The following is a 19,204-nucleotide window of genomic DNA, read 5'->3' as shown; positions in this document are numbered from 1 at the left end:
AGACAGAGTGTGAGCAGGGGAGGGCCAGAGAGAGGGAGACATAGAATCAGAAGCAGGCTCCAGGCTCTGAGCTGTTAGCACAGAGCCCGACGCGGGGCTCGAACTCACGGACCACAAGATCATGACCTGAGCTGAAGTCGGATGCCCAACCGACTGAGCCACCCAGGCGCCCCTCTTCAGTGACTTTTGAATGTAGATTTGTTTTCTGTCCTCACAGAGCTGGCAGGGTGTGTCCATTGGCACCAGCTGCTCCTTCTGTGTCTCCAGCCATCACAAGCAGCCCCAGGACCTCCAGGTGGGTGGAAATTAAAGTACAGCCTCCCCAGGATTTGGGGGTTTCCATTTTCCTCTGCTGGTTTCTTTTTTTTTTTTTCTTTCTTTTTTTTTCTGTAATTTTTTTAAGGTTTATTCATTTTTTAGAAACAGAGCACGAGTTGGGGAGGGGTAGAGAGAGGGAGACACAGAATCCAAAGTGGGCTCCAGGCTCTGAGCTGTCAGCACAGAGGCCGGTACAGGGCTCGAACCCATAAACTGTGAGATCATGACCTGAGCTGAAGTCGGACACTCAACCAGCTGAGCCACCCAGGCGCCCCTGGTTTCTTTATATGCTGGTAAATATCCCTTTCCTGTAGGATTTCCAAATGGGGCAACAAACCCATCACAGAGAACAGAAATTTAGGATTCTGCTCTACTGAATTTTGTGACAAATTTGCAGACTCAATATTGTTACTGTTCCCCGAGGCTTCATGTGGGCTCAGATCTGGACCTGTAGATCTGTAAGTTTCTTCCGCATGGACTCCATCAGCAGGTCACACACGATCACAGGACAGCCTTTTGCAGCCACTCACAGATTTGTGTGTGTGTGTGTGTGTGTGTGTGTGTGTGTGTGTTAGGCATTTTCAAAAATGACAGACACTACACAGGTTGTAAGCACAGAGGTCAGTGGAATTCATGACTGAACACACCTCTGTACACAACACCTAGATCAAGAAAAGAATGCTGTAGCTCTTCAGAAACCCTCTTGTACCTGTCACTACCTCCAAGAATATAATTCTTTTGCATGGATTTATGGGAGTGGAATCTTAGGACATAGGTTTATATCTGCTCTAACATTTAAGAGAGTAGTTCACTTTGCCTGTTTTGTACTTTACATAAATGGAACATAGGGCATGATCTCTTTCATATTGTCATTTTTTCCCCATTCTATCTGATGTTGTGAATTTATCTGTATTGCTGTATATTACTCCCCCCATTCATGGTATAGGACACCATTGTGTAAATATGAGTCAGTTAATTGATTCATTCTGTTAATGAGCTGGTGGGTAGTTTTTAGTTTGGGGCTGTTATGAGTAATGAGTAGTGCTGGCATATAAACCCTGTGATTGGTCTTTCTGATGATAAATGCACAGATTTCTGTTACATGCATTTGCAGGAGTAGAATTGTTGGGACACAGGGTTGTATTTGGACAGCTAAAGTGGATACCGCATCATTTTCCAAATGTGTGTACCAGTTTTAACACCTGCCAGCAGTATCTGAGATTCTTCATTAATCTATATCTTTGCCAGAGCCTCGTTATTTCTGTCATTTCCAGTTTATATTTTTCAGTGCTGTTTGGCATTATATTTAGGTAGTGGTTATATTTTGATTTTCCTGTTTACTAAGGATATTAAATACTTCTACACACGGGGTGCCTGCGTGGCTCAGTTGGTTGAGCATCTGACTTCGGCTCAGGTCGTGATCTCACGGCTTGTGAGTTTGAGCCTTGTGTTGGGCTCTGTGCTGACAGCTCAGAGCCTGGAGCCTGCCTTGGATTCTGTGTCTCCTTCTCTCTCTCTGCCCTTCCCCTGCATGTTCTCTCTCTCTCTCTCTCAAAAATGAGTAAACATTTAAAAATCTTTAAATACTTTTACATATGTATTATCCACTGAATAACTTCTTTTTAAAATTTCTGTTGGAATGCTTTGCCTATTTATTTTGTTGTGTGGTTTGTAGTAGTTCTTTGTGCTGGTTACAGGTTATATCTGTCTGGGTGTGTGTGTGTGTGTGTGTGTGTGTGTGTGTGTGTGTTTTGATGAGAACTACCCTTAATTTTGTCATTTCACCCATATGATTAATGTGTTCTGTGCTATTTAAGAAATATCTTCTTTAAAGTAAGTATTTTCTTATTCTAAGACCATAGAAATATCTTGTTTGGTTTTCTAAAAAAAAAAAAAAAAAACAACACTATTTTTCTTTAAAATTCAGATGAGCAATCCATTGAGAGTTTATCTGTTTTATGACATGGGGAGTGATTGAGGGTCCCTCCATCCTCAGGTACAGCTAGTGAATTTTAGCTTTTTCTGAAAATGTTGTATTTGCATTCATTCCCTTTGCCGTCACTTGTCATTGCTTCCCCCAGGCTAACCACGTCATCTTTCATGCTGACTTTTCAGTGAAATATACCAGACATCTATTATTCCCATCTCATGAAGTCTTGGCCATCAAACAGAAGCACGTAATGAAAGTCCCTTTTGGTGTCAGAAATCTTCAGTGAGCCTTTTTGCTCAGAAGAATGATTGTTGCCATAATTTAAAAGTAAGGGTGTTGAATGACAGAATGTCCTACAGGGATTTGATAGTGGGAATAATCTTCTTGTCACAGACTGTAGTTGGAATTGTGGGCAATTTCTCTCTTCTCTACCATTACCTGTTCCTTTACCACACTGAGTGCAGGGTGAGGTCCACCCATTTGATTCTCAGGCACCTGACGATAGCCAACTCCTTGGTCATTGTCTCCAAAGGAGTCCCCCACACTGTGGCATCTTTTGGGTTGAAACATTTTTTCAATGAGTTTGGATGCAAACTTCTTTTCTGTGTTCAGAGGGTGGGCAGGGGAATGTCCGTTGGCAGCACCTGCCTCTTGACTGTGTTCCAGACCATTATGATCAGCCCCATGAACTCCTGTTTGAAGGAGTTTAAAGTCAAAGCCCCAAAGTACATTGGCTTCTCCATTTCCCTCTGTTGGATCCAGTTCATGTTTGTAAATTTAGTTTTTCCTCTGTTATATGTGTTTAGCAACCGGAGCATGAAAAACTTCACAAAGAAAGGAGATTTGGGCTACTGTCTTGCTGTAGATCACGAGACAGTCACAGTTTCCGTATATGCAGTGTTGATAGTATTTCCCGAAGCTTCCTTGTGTGGTCTCACAATCGGGGCCAGCAGCTCCATGGTCTTCCTCCTGCACAGACACAAGCAGCGGGTCCAGCACATTCACAGCACTAATGTCACCCCCAGATCCTCTGCTGAGTCCAGAGCCACCCAGAGCATCCTCGTCCTCGTGAGCACCTTTGTGTCTTTCTACTTCCTCTCTTCCGTCTTTCATGTTTGTGTTGCTCTTCTTTGTAATTCCAGCTGGTGGCTGGTGAACACCGCTGCCATGATTTCTGTGTGTTTTCCAACTGTCTGCCCCTTTCTGCTTATGGGCCGGAATTCTGTTATATCTATAACAGACTCTGCTTTGCATGGATAACAAATATAACATTTCCTAATCTTATCAGAAATATGTGAAGTGAATGTTTTTTGCACCATATTTAGTTCTTGATGCATCACCATCAAAAACTGAGTTCAGGAAGTAAAGGAGAAATGCCATGTCTTTCTACATTACACACTAATGCGCACTGGGCTTTCTTCAGCTGGTTGAACTAGGAACCTGCATTTCTGTAGCGGAGGTGAATAAAGCAGCTTGACCTCATAAACTTAATCAAATGGTGTTTACACAAAATTTAATAGACTGGGTCCTAGCTCCTGTGTCATATTCATAGAGTGGTTGACCAACTGGTTTACATGGGGAAATGTTTTGCCTGGCCATAGTTTTGCCTGGCCATATGTTTTACATGTCCATACTATTGCCTTCTCCAGAATATCGTGTAGTTAAAACAATGCAATATGTAGCCTTTGCAGATTGGATTCTTTCATTTGGCAAGGTGCTTTTAAGGTTCTCCCATGTCTTTTCCTGGCTTGATAGTCCATTTATTTTTAGTGATGAATAATGTGCCATTGTCTAGATATATCACAGCTTTTTTTTTTTTTTTTTTTTTTTTAACCATTCACCTACTTGGTTACTTCCAAGTTTGGACAGTTAAGCAGAAGTTCTATAAACATTCATGTGCCGGGTTTTTACATGGAAATAAGTTTTCAGCTCATTTGTATAAATACCAAGGAATGTGATTGCTAGAATGTGATAAGAGTATGTTTAGTTTTGTAAGAAAACATTAAACTGCCTTCCAGAGTGGCTATAATCTTCCCACAAGCAGTGAATGATGGTATTTGTTGTTCGGCATCTTTACTAGCATCCACTGGTGTCAGGATTTTGGATTTTGGCCATTGTATTAGATGTGTGGTGGTAACTCATTGTTTCTCTTTTCAGTTGTCTAATGACATAAGATGCGGAGTGTATTTTCATATGCTTCATTTTCCATCCAGTGTATCTTCTTTGATGAGGGTGTTTATTGCTGTCTTTTTCCCATTTTTAAATGATGTTTTTTGCATTCTTATTGGGCTTTGAGAGTGTTCTTTGTGTATTCCAATACCAGACCTTTTAGAAATGTGCTTTGCGAGTACTTTACCCCAGTCTGTGGCTTTTTTCTCATTCTCTTGACCGTGTTTTTTGCACAACAGAAGTTATTAATTTTAACGAAATCCAAATTATTATTACCTCCGTGGATTGTGCCTTTGGTATTGTATCAAAAAAGTGATGAAACCTAGGTCCTCTAGATTTTTTCCTGTGTCATCTTCTAAGAATTTTATAGTTACACATTTCACATTTACATCTATGATTAATTATGAGTTGAATTTTGTGAAAGGAATACGGTTTGTGTCTAGATGAATTTTTTTTTGTACATTGATGTCCATTTGCTCCAACACATCTGTTGAAAAGACTACCTTTTCTCCATTGTATTGCTTTTGCTTCTTTGTCAAAGATCAGTTGACCATGTTTGTATGGGTCCATTTTTGAGCTCTCCATTATGTTCCTTTGATCTGTTTGTGTGTCTTGATTACTGTATATTTTTTAAAAAATTTAATGTTTGTTTATTTTTTGAGGGAGACAGAGCACAAGCCGGGGTAGGGGCAGAGAGATGGGGAGACACAGAATCCAAAGCAGGCTCCAGGCTCTGAGCTGTCAACACAGAGCCGGATGCAGGGCTCAGACTCCTGAACTGTGAGATCATGACCTGAGCCGAAGTTGAGCGCTTAAAGGTCTGAGCCACCCAGGCACCCCATTGATTACTGTATATTTATAGTAAGCCTGAAATCAAGTAATATTAGTCCTCTGACTTTGTTCAGCTCCTTCAATATTTTGTTTCCTACTGTGTGTCTTTTGACTATCAATATAAACTTTAGAATCAATTTGTTGATATTCACCAAATAACTTGCTATTTAGTTTGGGATTGCATTGAATCTGTAAGTCAAGTTGGGAAGAATGACACTTTGACCCTATTGAGTCTTTCTGTCCGTGTACATGAAATCTCTCTCCATTTATTTAATTCTTTGATTTTGTTTATCAGCTACCTAGCTTTCTTCCTGTAGATCCTGTACATACTATGTTAGACTTATACCTAAGTATAACTTCCTTTTCTGGTAGTGTAAAGTTACTGTGTTTTTAAATGCAAATTCCACTTGTTCATTGCTGACTTGTGTACTGTCTTAGTCTGAACTGTTATAACAAAGCAACATAGACCAGATGGTACATAAGCAACAGATGCTTCTCACTGTTCTAGAGGCTGGGAAGCCCAAGATCACTGTGATGGCTAATTAGGTGTCTAAGTGAGGGCCCTATTCTTGGCTGCAAAAGACTGTTTTCTTGTTGGATTCTCATATTGTGGAGATTAAGAGCTCTCTGAGGTCCCTTGTATAAGGTCACTTATCTCCTTCATGAGGGTTCCCCTCTAACGCAGTCATTGACTTCCCAGGGGCACCACCTCCACATACCATCCCTGTGGGTTAGAATTGCACCATATGGGATTTAGGTGGACAACACAGCACATTGTATTAACCTTGTGTCCTTCAGTCTTGCTATAATCATTTCTTAGTTCCAAAAGTTTTTTCGTTTTGACTCTGTGGAGTTTCTACATAGACCGTGTGATCTGCAAATAAGACAGTTTTATTTCTTGCTTCATAATGTCTGTCCTACTTCTTTTTCTTACTGCATTATCTAGGACTTCCAGTACAGTGCTGAACAAGAATGGTGAGAAAAGACATCCTTGCCACTGAATTGTACATTTTAAGAGTGGGTTTCATGGGGGCGCCTGGGTGGCTCAGTCAGTTAAGCATCCAACTCTTGATTTGAGCTCAAATCATGATCTCATGATTGTGAGATCAAGCCCTGCTTTGGGCTACATGCTGGGTGTGGAGCCTGCTTAAGATTCTCTCTCTCTCTCTCTCTCTCTCTCTCTCTCTCTCTCTATCTATCTATCTATCTATCTATCTCTGCCCCCTCCTTCAAACATGCGAGTCTCCACCCCCCACCCCCAAAAAAGTGGATTTTATGGTAGGACATATGTTATTGAAACAATCAAGTAAAAACATCAAATAGCTTCACGTTGAACTTAGGGGAAAAAAGTCTGATATCCTGACACTATACTATAAGGACTTGAGATGTAAGTTCCAGAGGGTTGCTGGAGGGGTTGTGGGTGGGGGGGATGGGCTATAGATGGGTAAGGGGTATTGAGGAAGACACTTGTTAGAATGAGCACTGGGTGTTATATGTAGGAGATGAATCACTGGATTCTACTCCTGAAATCATTATTGCACTATATGTTAGCTAACATGGATATAAATTAAAAAAATAAAAATAAAAAAAATAAGTTCCAGTATCCATTGCAATAATGTAGGACAGAGAGGATTAGTTTTATGGCAATAATAGAAGAATTGGAAATGATTATAAGGTAAAATGAACATATTGTGTTCTCCAAATCCTGGTTATTAGTTTTGTAGGGTATCAACAGGTCTCTTAGCTCCACCTTACTAGATTCTAGTTCACAATTTCATACTGTTCTACTTCTTCCACTGAACTAAAAGGTATAAAAGAACTCCTACTCGGGGCACCTAGGTGGCTCAGTTGGTTGAGCGTCCGACTTCGGCTCAGGTCATGATCTCACGGTTCATGGGTTCGAGCCCCGCATCGGGCTCTGTGCTGACAGCTCAGAGCCTGGAGCCTGTTTCGGATTCTGTGTCTCCCTCTCTCTGACCCTCCCCCGTTCATGCTCTGTCTCCCTCTGTCTCAAAAAAAAATAAACGTTAAGAAAAATTAAAAGAACTCTTAATCTTCATATCTATAAAGCACTTACTTTGTATCTCTTATTGTCCTGGATGCATTATCGTGTTACACACCTCTTAAAAGAATCTTTAACTCATGCATTTTTTCAAAATTTTCAATGTAGTAACACAGAGAAAACATGTAAACTAAATATATATAAAATGGGTTAAGGAAAAATTTCTAAATAAAAAGGAATTTTACCAGAGTTGAAAGACTCATATAATGCTTAATAGTATAATCACAAATTGAGATTTTTATAACCTTTGAAAAACTCTTCTGGTAAGATTATTGAATCATATTAACCGTCTGATAAATACTTGCACACATTAATGATCAAACTAGTGTAAAAGCGACTCGGGCAATTTATCTAAACAGTATTTCAGTATTTCACTTTCAGCAGTTATACTGGGTAAAGGGTCCTATGTGTGTAGCAGGAAAGGATGCATAAGAAGTTATTATTAGTATGAAGAAAATGGGTCTCTCCTAACCAAGCAATCAGGTTTGAGAGTAAACATTCTGTGTTGTATTCGAATCTCACTCCAGTTTTTTGCTTTTTGGTTTTTGGTATTTGACCATGGACAGACAGCTTTTAAGCCTCAGCCCTCTCTCAGTTGCCTTCCCTGTTTTTGGTACAGCTTGAGGTATAATTGATACACACACACACACACACACACACATTTACTTACTGCACATATTCAATGTATCTCCCTCTTCCCGTCTACTCTACAAGTGGCCAAATTTAGAAGCCCAGGTGCTCCTTTGGTGCCCACAAAAGGTTAAACCACACGCAGGACCCACCGTCTAGTATAAACTCCATAGAAACCTGAAGTGAGTCTCCTCTTGTCTCTCAAGCCATTTTTGTGGCAAATTTGGAAACCTGTCCTGCTCTCCCCAGAAAGTCTCACTGTGCTTTAAACATCTTCACATCCTTTTGGTGATTAGCATTATCAGTCTTGATACCCAAGACTAAATTTCAGATAGGGGTTCATCCCATGTCTGTGGAATATCTAAAAGTGCAAATTAACTATTTTCAAGGGGATCGATATGTGAAATTCCTAGTTGGCCTACAAACAAAGCAAGACTAATGTATCTTCAAGTGTATATGTTCATTCTTAAGGGGAAACTCATGATCAGTGAGCTTTCCAAATTACTCCAGTGAAAGCTCCAAGTAGCAGTTGGGGGGAAACTTTGCGCATATCATATCTCTACTCCTGAAATTTTATTTCCTGACACTTCTTACATGCTTAATATATTTTGCCCCAGGGCTGAGCCTGGCTGGCTCAGTCAGTAGAGCATGTGACCCTTGATTTCAGGTTGTTTTGAGTTTGAGCCCCATGTTGGGTGTAGAGATTGTGTGTGTGTGTGTGTGTGTGTGTGTGTGTGTGTGTGTGTATTATCTATTATCCCTATACAGATATATATGTATGTGTGTGTGTGTGTATATATACATATATATATATATATATACACATACATATATATATATATACATACATATGTATATATACACATACATATATATATATATATTTGTGTGTGTATATATATATATATATATATATATATATATATATATATATATATTGCTTCATGTAAATCAAGGCCAGTACGAGTCGTGAGTCTCGTGTAGGCACAAACAAGGGCATATGGAAACATCAGGTGCACACTGATGAATTGCACTTCAAATGTTTGGAGTCTAAGGTTGCACTGCTGTGCTGTTTTCATCATAGCCACATAAATATCCAAGAGGCAGAGGGTGGAGGGAGTAACTCAAGTAAATTATGAGTATATATTCATAAAGTTTTATGTTCTTTGATTCCATCAGGGAAGAAAATTGTTGCAGATGCTTTTCAGCCTTGACAGCCTGAAGATGTATTGTTAGTGTTTGTGTTGAAGTACTATAATGAGACAGGATAGACTTGATCTGATAGGGGGAAGAAAATAATTCATTTAGAGCTTTGAAAAAATGATTACATTTTATTAACGAAAACATAACTATGATAGAATTCTGAGTAAAACGGCATCAGTGTAGTGGTTAAACACAAATCCAGTACCTCTACACTGTATTCTGGTTGTTTTGATGAAGTTCTTCTCTCTGATAATTGCTTTTAGCTCCCCAAAATAAGACTAAATTTTCACTTATCTTTGATATACAACCACTATTTTCATTACAGGGAGAGGATGACTATCATTTCTTCTCCATTATTTCTAGCACATAAGCAGTCCCTGCTAACCTATCATGAAAATCTAAGTCTCTCAATCTTAAAGCCTGCTTTTTCATGCTGTCTGGCACAACAGTGGTTTCTGATAATCCAGTGGCCCTCTGTTGTACTGACAAATCTGTAGAAGGGATCCTGAACATACTATTTACATCACTGTTTGACATATATTCTCTGCCCAACCCATTTTCTCATTCAATACCACACAACATTGTATGTTAAAATTCAGTGTTCCTTCAGGATACATGGATGAGAATGATTCTCATTTAATAAAGTAGGCCCTTTTATCATATTGATCTGCTCCCAGAAACCATCATGGTAACACACAAAAAAAAACATGTAATGAAAGTAGAACACCAAACTTCAGGTTGAAAGACATCAATAGTTATGTAGGCTTTTTAAGAAACCTCAAATTAAAAACAAAAAAAAGTAGTTTCAAAAGAAATGGTACAGGGGCACCTGGGTGGCTCAGTGGGTTAAGCATTGACTCATGGTTTCAGCTCAGGTCCTGATCTCATGGTTTATGAATTTGAAACCCACACTGGGCTCTGTGCTGACAGCACAGAGACTGCTTGGGATTCTCTCTCCCTCTCTCTCTCAAAATAATAAAAAAAGATGGCACTTAAAAAAAATTTTTTTAATAAATGGTACATCACTACTAAAGATCACCTTGTTCCATTGACACTCATCTCATGAGTCTTAAATGATTTTGACTTTTAATTACTGTGAAGAATTTAACATTGATTAAATGTTGATTAATCTTGGACTAGACTTAATTCTCCCTAGTATAAATCCTCTGATACATAGTGTATTGTGGAAAATGGTTAAATGATTCTCATTCATTATGTTGCTTTTTTACTCACATTTTTAAAAAGTTTATTTATTTTGAGAGAGAGTGGAGAAGGGGCAGACGGAGAAAGACAGAGAGAGAGACAGAATCCCAAATAGGTTCTGCACCACCAGCATGGAGCCCAATGCAGGGCTCAAACTCATGAACAAGATCATGACCTGAGCTGAAGTCGGTCACTTAACTGACTGAGCCACCCGAGCACCCCACCATTCATTACATTTCTAAGGTTCCTTTTCAGTATGAATTCTTTGGTGAATCCTGAGGTCAGACCATTGTCGAAAGGCCTTGCCACATTCAATACATTTGTATGGTTTCTCTCCAGTATGCATTCTCTCATGACCCCAGAGGTGCGAACGTTTGATAAAAGCCTTCCCACACACAATACATTTGTGTGGTTTCTCTCCAGGATGTATATTCTGATGTCTTATGAGGCTTGAATACTGCTTAAAGGCTTTGTCACATTCATTACATTTGTAAGGTTTCTCCCCAGTATGAATTCTCTGATGAATTGTAAGGTTTGAATTTTGACTAAAAGCCTTGCCACACACATTACATTTATATGGTTTCTCTCCAGTATGGATTCTTTGATGTCGAGTAAGGCGTGAACACCAGTTAAAGGATTTGCCACACTCATTACATTTGTAAGGTTTCTCTCTTCCATGAATTCTCTGATGATCCCCCAGGCTTGAGCTTTGAATAAAAGCATTACCATGTATACCTGATTCATCATGTTTCTTTTCAGTATGTATTTTCTGATGTCTAGTAAGGTGTACAAGCTGTGTATATGCTTTATCACATTCATTACATTTATAAGGTTTCTCACCAGTATGGTTTTTTTTATGTTTAGTTAGGCTTGAACGCACAGTAAAGGCTTTGCCACATTCATTACATTTGTGAGGTTTCTCACCAGTATGAATTCTCTGATGATCCACAAGACTTGAACTTTGGATAAAAGCCTTACCACATTCATTACATTTGTATGGTTTTTCTCCAGAATGAATTTTCTGATGTTTCACAAGACTTGAAATGTGGATAAAAGCCTTGGCGCACACAGTACATTTGTGTGGCTTCTCTCCAGGATGTACATTCTGATGCTTAGTGAGGTGTGAGCACTGCTTAAAAGCCTTGCCACACTCATTACATTTATAAGGTTTCTCGCCAGTATGGATTCTTCGATGAATCCTGAGGGTAGACCACTGCCTAAAAACCTTGCCACATTCAATACATTTGTATGGTTTCTCTCCAGTATGAATTCTCTTGTGATCCCAAAGATATGAACGTTTGGTAAAACCCTTACCACATTCATTACATTTGTAAGGTTTCTCTCCTGTATGAATTCTCTCATGACGCCAGAGGTCTGAACACTTGATAAAAGCCTTACCACATTCATGACATTTGTGTGGTTTTTCTCCAGTATGAATTCTCCAATGGTTTGTAAGGTGGGAATTTTGATTAAAGACCTTGTCACATATATTACATTTATATGGTTTCTCTCCGGTATGGATTCTCTGATGTCTTGTGAGGTTTGAGAACTGCTTAAAGGCTTTACCACACTCATTACATTTGTATGGTCTCTGCTCAGAATGAATTCTCTGATGACTAGTAAGGACTGAATGATGGCTAAAAGTCTTTCCACATTCGTTACATTTGTATGGTTTTTCTCTAACTTTTGTTTTCTGGTGCTGTGTAAGCAATGAAGGACACATAAAAACCTTTCCATATTTATTACAAATGTTGGTTTTGACACTAGGAGGCAATCTCTGAAGTGGCAAAATGGAACAAGTTTTGACAGACTTCTCAACTTGATTACATCCACTAATTTTCTCCTCAGTTTGAAATAATTCAGCCAGATGCGACTGGGAGCTTAATGCAATTCTATTTTCAAAACATTTTGTATACTTGTTTCCTGCATAGATTATATTGGTTTTTATTTTTAACAAATTCTTTATTAATGATTTCCCTTGTTTAAAATATTGATATGTACTTTTTCTTAAAGAAACACTGTGCTTTAAAGGTAAATTAATCCAGGATTTGCTGTCTTGTTTATCTCTTCGACCACTGAGATTTAGGTTATCTGTCACAAGCATTCCTTTTGAATTTCTTTCTTCATATTCGCACTTGCTCTCAAATTCATACGTATTTCCCCAGACTTCCCTGAAGTCAAAATCCTCAAGGCCATGGCTTTCAGGTCTTCCCAAGAGCACTGACTGGTATAATTCTCCATTATTAATGTCTTTCTTTGGTAATAATTCCTTGATCACGAATGTAGCAGAGCTATCTGAAAGATATATAAAAAAAAAGTCTTCATATTAACTAGAGTTGCAAGATGGTTGTTAGACTAAAAGTAAAACTTACATTGAAGAAATAAAAACTTCTCAACCAAAGTCTGTAAATGTTTAAGAAGGCAAAGTGAATAGAATCTTTTAATAAAAGATAACATGTATTTCGAATTATATTAAGAGAAACCTACTTTGAAACACCCTATGACCAAATCATTCACATTATGTAAACTTATATAAGTTCTGAAAGAAAGTGTATCTTTGCCCACCACATCAAAACACACACCAAATGCCAGTAGACAAATAGGTGTGTTGTACTGAAAACATATTATACAAATGCATATTTACAGTATAATTACTATATGCAAATAAATGATGAGGCACAGTTCTACATGAAGTAATGACAATCCATAAAAATATGAATTAGGGACGCCTAGCTGGCTCAGTCGGTAGAGCATGTGACTCATGATCTCGGGGTCATGAGTTTGAGCCCGATGTTGGGTATAGAGATTCCTTAAAAATAAAGTCTTTCAAAAAAAAATGAATAAGATAAATACCTGGAAGTTACAAACTATAAAAGTAAAAATAAAAGTAATAAGTCAAGAATAATTTAATACATCATTGGAATAAGAAAATATTCTTAATATCTACTCTAAAACTGTCTATGCTGTATGCAGAATAGGCATTTTAGAACATTTAACAATTGGTGAATTGCAGTCATATTCCATACTAGATACTGAAACTCCTAATCTGTAGATGACAAGTTAATAAATGAAATTTTTAAATTAAACCAAGAAATCCAACAGGTAAATAATAAGTAACCACACTTACACACAATTATAGACTGGAATTCTAATGATTTCTCTCTTAATAACAAGGGAAAGGACTTATATTCCAGAAAGAGCACACAATATGAGAATTGGAAAACATGTTGAGAAAAGCTTCCACATATTCATAGCAGTCTAAGTTACACACATGCCCAGTGGCTTCTGAAATATCAGTTTTCAGATAAATAGTATTGTAAATAACTGGGTAAATAGTATTGTAAAGAACTGGGTAAAAGTAACAGCATGAAAATCGTGGAATATTCTAAGTCCATCTCTCTACAAAAACAGCAAGTAAGTTGGCAAAAACTGTCAGAATCAACTTTATCAAAATTCTGGAAACCAAACAAAGATTTATAGCAATCACGTAGGTACTTAAGAAAAAGGCAGCTGATCTCAGTTGGAGAGATTTTAACATTTTAACTTCCCCTGGCCCAATCCCATTCTCTACAGCATAGAGGCAGCCCATGTTCCTGCTATAGGTCCCATGTACTGGGAGTGGCAGAACAGACTTGATTCTCTAAGAATTGTGGGTTTTACTTTGATCTGCTTGGTGGCTCACTGAAAAACTGGCTCAAAAAGTTTTGCCTTTGCCGGATTCAAGAGGTGCTATGCCAGGTGGGGTGGGAGTGGTGTCCATTTGACAAGCATATTTAAAGGCAAGTATACTAGCAGACGGCACACTTGGGGCCAAGAGAAGACACTGTGAAGCCAGGGATGAAGGGCTGGGGAGTAAAATGCTTTGGGGAATAAGGGCTTTGAAAAACAGCTACATGTTCCTAGGAATCTAAGTCGTGCACATTCCCAGGGTGGGGCCAGTGCTCAGAAAACACATGAGGTGACCCTGTGCCTCACCTCCTGCTAACCTTCAGGTCGGCAGAAGCAGGAGGTAAAGGCTAAGACCCCACTGTAAACCGCCAAGCTGAGTTTTGGGTATTCCCAAACAAACGTACAAAGTCTATTTCCAAAGACTAGGAGTTTCTTGCTTTTTGGTTTTTTTGGTTCCAGGTGTTTGATAAGTTATGCGTTTAATCACTAGCTCACCACTAAGCAAACCAGATGTGACAAAGAATACAGACTTTACAAAACTGACTCAGAAAAATGACTAAACAGACAACAGCAACTGCAGTAAACAACAATAAGCAATGCTGAGGTGTGGGTATGGGTGGGGGAGAATGTGACTTCCAGAGTTGTCATAATACTCAAAATGTTTAACTTAACATAATTATAAGGCAGGCAAACCAACAATAATGTATAGCCCATACATAGGAAAAGAAGCAATTTAACAAAGATTGTCCCTGAGGAAGCCCAGACATCAGACTTTGCTAGACAAAGAATTTATGTCACTATTTTGAAAGAACTATGCTTAAATAACTATGAAGAGACCATATGCAAATAACCAAAGGACCCAATGACAGCAATATTTCTCAAAACTGAGAACATCAAGAAAGAGGCAGAAATTATAAAAAGGAACCAGAATCGACATTCTGGAGCTGAAAAGTACAGAAACTAAAATGGAAAAATCCCTAAGGGAGTTTAACACCAAATTGAACAGGCAAATTGAACAAATTAAGTCCACTGAGATTACTCAGTCTCAGCAGAAGAAAAAAGCATGAAGAAAAATGAATGGAACAAGAGACTTGTGGGGCACTTTCAAGTGTACCAACATAGATCATGGGAATCCCAGAAGGAGAGGACAGAATGAAATGGGCAGAAAAAATATTTGAAGTAATAAGGCAGAAAAATTCCCAAATTTGGTGAAGTACATAAACCTACAAACATATCCAAGGAGTTCAGCAAGGCCCGAGTGAGATAAACTGAAAGATGCCCACAGTGAAACACTTCATAATCAAGTTGTCAAAAGCCAAAGACACAGAACCCTGAAAGCGGCAAAGGGTAGTTCCTCTGGTAAAAGAGATCGTCAATAAAATTACCCAATGATTTCACACCAGAAACCGTATGGACCAGAAGGCAACGGGATGACATTTTCACAGTGCTAAAGAGAAATAAAGGTCTGTTAAGAATTCTACACACTTCAAACTATCCTTCAAAAATAGAAGAAAACTTAAAACGTTGCCAGAAAAACAAAACAAAACAAAACTGGGGAGTCCCTTGCTGGAAGACCAGTCTAACAAAAAATTAGTAAAGGGAATGCTTGAGGCTAATATGAACGAAGAAACAAAAACGCGAATCCACATCAAGAAATAAGAAACAGTAATAAAGACAGTAGACTGGTGAGTATAAGGTTAGTATTGTGTTTTCAATTTGTCACTCTTTTTCCCTATTGATTAAAACAACAACATCAAACAGTATTTAAAATCTGTGATTTAAATGTGAACCACTGATGGTCACACAATATATATACAGAATTTGTGACAGCAGCAGAGGAGAGAAGGACAGGATTTATAGAAGCAAAGTTTTTAGGGGCGCCTGGGTGGCTCAGTCGGTTAGGCATCTGACTTCAGCTCAGGTCATGATCTTATAGTCTGTGAGTTTGAGCCCTGCATTGGGCTCTGTGGTGACAGTGCAGAGCCTGGAGCCTGCTTCAGATTCTGTGTCTCCCTCTCTCTCTGCCCCTCCCCTGCTCGCGCTCTGTCTCTCTCATAAATAAACACTAAAAAAAAATAAAAAGAAGAAAGTTTTTAGATACAGGCATACCTTGGAGATACTGTGGGCTCAGAGAGCAAAGCGAATCTAATGATTTTTTTGTTTTCCTAGTGTCTGGAGTATCAGAAAAAACAGACTTTAAGTAAAAATTGTTACGAGACAAAGGACAATATATATTTTAAAAAGTATAACTCATTAAGGAGTTACAGCAAATACGAACATATACACAAGAGAACCCCAAGATATATGAAACAAATATTTATAGAATTGAAGGGAGAAATAAAAATAGTTGTAGAAGAGTATTTGGAGACTTCCAGACCTCACTTTCAATGATGGAGAGTACAGCCAGACAGAAATTCAGGAAGGACACAGACAATTTTAGCCGAGTATAAACCAGCAAGCACTGACAGACGTATATGGAGCACCCCGCCCATAAGAGCAAAATACATTCTTCCCCACTTGCACGTGGGACATTCTCCAGGACAGACCATATATCAGTCCATGAAGTAAGTCTCAACAAATTGGAAAAGAGTGAAATCATACAAAGTATTTTCTCCAACCACAGAAGAATGAAACTTGACATTAGTAACTGAAGGAAAACTGGAAAGGACGTAAATACATGAAGATCTTTAAACACTTAAAAAATCCCATGGGTCAAAGAAGGTATCACACAGCAAAGTAGAAAATACTTTGAGAGAAAAGTAACAAAAACACATAACATAGCGAAACTTACAGTATAGTGTGGTGTGGACGTGCTTATACTGCTGCTGAGTCAAAGCAGTTTCAGGGCTGGATTGAGAGACCCACCCACCCCCGTGACACACACACTGACGTGGGGCAAAAGCAAAACTGAAGAAAGGGCCTGAAGAGGCAGACAGCTCTGGGCCCACAGATGCTGATGTTTTCCAACACCAGGAGCAGGTCTCCTAAGCACACAGATTGAGGATGATCCTAGAGAAGTCCTGATGCCAGGATTGGGGAGGCTTCAGCTCTGACCCGTGTGGACTGGGAACAAGAATGGAATGAGAAAAGAAAGAAAGAGAATGAGAATGAGAAAAGAATGAGAAAGAGAGAACCCCTTAAAACCAGCCCCCTAGTGCCCTTCATGGTCAAGGAACAAAAGAGGTCACAGGGGCATGGACGCCTGGCTGGCTCAGCAAGAGGGCGTGCAACTCTTGATCTTGAGTTTGTAAGATCGAGCCCCACGTTAGGTGGAGAGATTACTTAAAAATAAAATCTTAACATTTATTTATTTTTGAGAGCATGAGCTGGAGAGGGGCAGAGAGAGAGGGGGATACATAATCCGAAGCGGCTCTAGTCTCTGAGCTGTCCGCACGGAGCCCTACGTGGGGCTGGAACCCACAAACCAGGAGATCGCGACCTAGGCCGAAGTCCGACACTTAACCAACTGAACCACTCAGGTGCCCCAAAAATAAAATCTTAAAAAAAAAAAAAAAAAAAGAAGAGGTCATGGGGCACTTAATAGAGTGCTACAGGTCATGGCCAAGATTTTGCCTTGGTCTTTGCATGAGCTGGGGGCTAGGAGGATGCATTTCTACACGTCTGAAGAAGGGAGTGATGAGGGGAAGGGAAGCAAACTTTACCTCTGAGAGCTCACAAGAAAGACACATTTGTTTTCCCACAGAACTCCCCCACTGGCGGAGAGTTCCCCAAACACCATTAATGGTGCGGCCTCCTCTCTGCCCTTCTGAGCTCTTGCCTATGTTCCCACCCGTTTGGTTTTTTCACTGTTTTCACCTTGCTCTCCAGTCTGGGGCTCTTTCCCTTGCTCCAAAATAGAGATATCATTCAAGACAGAAAGAGAGATTCCTGCTTATAAAAAGAAAGGAATGAAAAAAAGGAATGTGATGTGCTGTATCTTTTCCAGAATCCAATTCCAGCCCTTTGTTCAGCTGAGGAGAGAGGATGTTACAGATGTCTAGAAAAACATTCCACAGGCCTCTTCACTCTCTCCTGAATGCTTATGGAATATTTTTAAAACATAGATATCCGGCTCTCTTCCAAGAACTACTGAGTCAGAAGTACATGGATCTAAGTGGATCCAGAATGAGACATTTTTTAAAGTTTGCCATAAGGTTTTGTTCTTCCTCAACTTCTGGAGGCACCACTAATCTGGGGGGGGGGGGGGGGGCAGACCATCTGAAGAAAGGGGGAGTGGAAGGGGATGCCGCCTCATAAAAGTTCTCATTTCAAAATGAACCCAGCCTCAATCTCCATCAAGCAGAGCAAGGGCTCCCAAGAGACTCACTGGGGCAGATCCCGACTTCTGGAGGGACATTTTTCTCGCCCAGGGAGACCAGGTTCCTGTAGTTCTCCAGCATCACGTCCCTGTACAAGGCCCTCTGAGCGGGGTCCAGGCACTCCCACTCCTCCTGAGAGAATTCTATGGCCACGTCCCTGAAGGTCAACTGTTCCTGAAATGAAAAACACATTTCACCACGGATCCTTCGGGGTGAGTTCTCCTGTTCACACAAAATATGAGCGGGAGAGCAGTGTAAGGCCCGATTCAACCAAAGTGAATGTTCTGACATATCATTTTGGGCAAGAACAGGTAACTGTGAGCAATTCTTAGGTCCCTAATTTTGTTTCATTATATTTTTCCATCAGAGGATATCGAATCCACTACATCACTGTAGATTTCCCATTTTTGTGGACAATAAAAAGAACGATATAAATGAAAAATATCCAACACATGGTTGATTATATGGACGCCGTACACCTGACGTTCTCCTAAGTGACAGTTCTACACACCTAGTGGATCTAGAGCACAAGAGGTAACTTCAGGTGTGACAAACTATATGCAAAAATATAAATACATGTTTTCATTTAAAGTCAGACATTTAGCCATTATGGAATGTATACATCAAATGGAGTTTATTCCACTAAAAACAACAAAAAAAGGATTCGGGTTGATGAACTTTACTAATGTACATTAATTGAACTAAATAGAACACAGGTTGGTCACAGCAGATCTTTGAAGAAATATTGGATGATTAAAAATAAAAAACCCAAAAACAAAAGGGGCGGGGGGCGCCTGGGTGGCTCAGTCAGTTAAGCATCTGACTTCGGCTCAGATCACGGGTCATGATCTCTCGGTTCCTGAGTTCAAG

The 19,204-nt window shown here is 39.4% G+C and overlaps 2 protein-coding genes and 1 non-coding gene across 13 annotated transcripts in view; 2 read left to right on the top strand and 1 right to left on the bottom strand.

The window, feature by feature from the left end:
- The window catches only part of LOC132677092 (uncharacterized), a 290,019-nt gene that overhangs the window by 269,223 nt on the left and 1,592 nt on the right, over nucleotides 1-19,204 (top strand). For 8 of the 11 annotated variants that reach the window (XR_014136183.1, XR_014136184.1, XR_014136186.1 and 5 more), the window contains 2 exons: nucleotides 218-295; nucleotides 18,702-18,868. This is a non-coding gene — a transcript (uncharacterized LOC132677092). Of the gene's footprint in view, nucleotides 1-217; nucleotides 296-18,701; nucleotides 18,879-19,204 lie in introns of all 11 variants that reach the window. The other 3 variants (XR_013552471.2, XR_014136181.1, XR_013552473.2) reach the window with 2 other exon arrangements.
- Nucleotides 308-8,725, top strand: LOC145712406 (vomeronasal type-1 receptor 4-like). Its single transcript, XM_081791398.1, has one exon. The coding sequence runs from the start codon at nucleotides 2,597-2,599 to the stop codon at nucleotides 3,506-3,508; it is 912 nt and encodes a 303-aa protein (XP_081647524.1). The 5' UTR covers nucleotides 308-2,596; the 3' UTR covers nucleotides 3,509-8,725.
- Nucleotides 9,397-18,681, bottom strand: LOC132691080 (uncharacterized). Its single transcript, XM_060652354.3, has 2 exons — nucleotides 18,343-18,681; nucleotides 9,397-12,641 (listed from the first exon to the last, which is right to left on the bottom strand). Exons 1-2 carry the CDS (start codon nucleotides 18,623-18,625, stop codon nucleotides 10,585-10,587), a joined length of 2,340 nt encoding a protein of 779 aa, XP_060508337.1. The 5' UTR covers nucleotides 18,626-18,681; the 3' UTR covers nucleotides 9,397-10,584.

The sequence above is a fragment of the Panthera onca genome, chromosome E2 (assembly GCF_046562875.1).
Source record: "Panthera onca isolate mPanOnc1 chromosome E2, mPanOnc1 haplotype 2, whole genome shotgun sequence".
Classification (NCBI taxonomy): domain Eukaryota; kingdom Metazoa; phylum Chordata; class Mammalia; order Carnivora; family Felidae; genus Panthera; species Panthera onca.
This window is presented reverse-complemented; position numbering and strand designations above follow the sequence as displayed.

Bases quoted from the DNA above. Each gene is read 5' to 3' on its own strand.
- LOC132691080 (XM_060652354.3), bottom strand. From the start codon at position 18,625: ATGTCAGAACATTCACTTTGGTTGAATCGGGCCTTACACTGCTCTCCC. The intron at 12,642-18,342 runs GTGAGTCTCTTG...TATATCTTTCAG, and splicing joins AGAAGTCGGGATCTGCCCCA to ATAGCTCTGCTACATTCGTG.
- LOC145712406 (XM_081791398.1), top strand. From the start codon at position 2,597: ATGTCCTACAGGGATTTGATAGTGGGAATAATCTTCTTGTCACAGACT.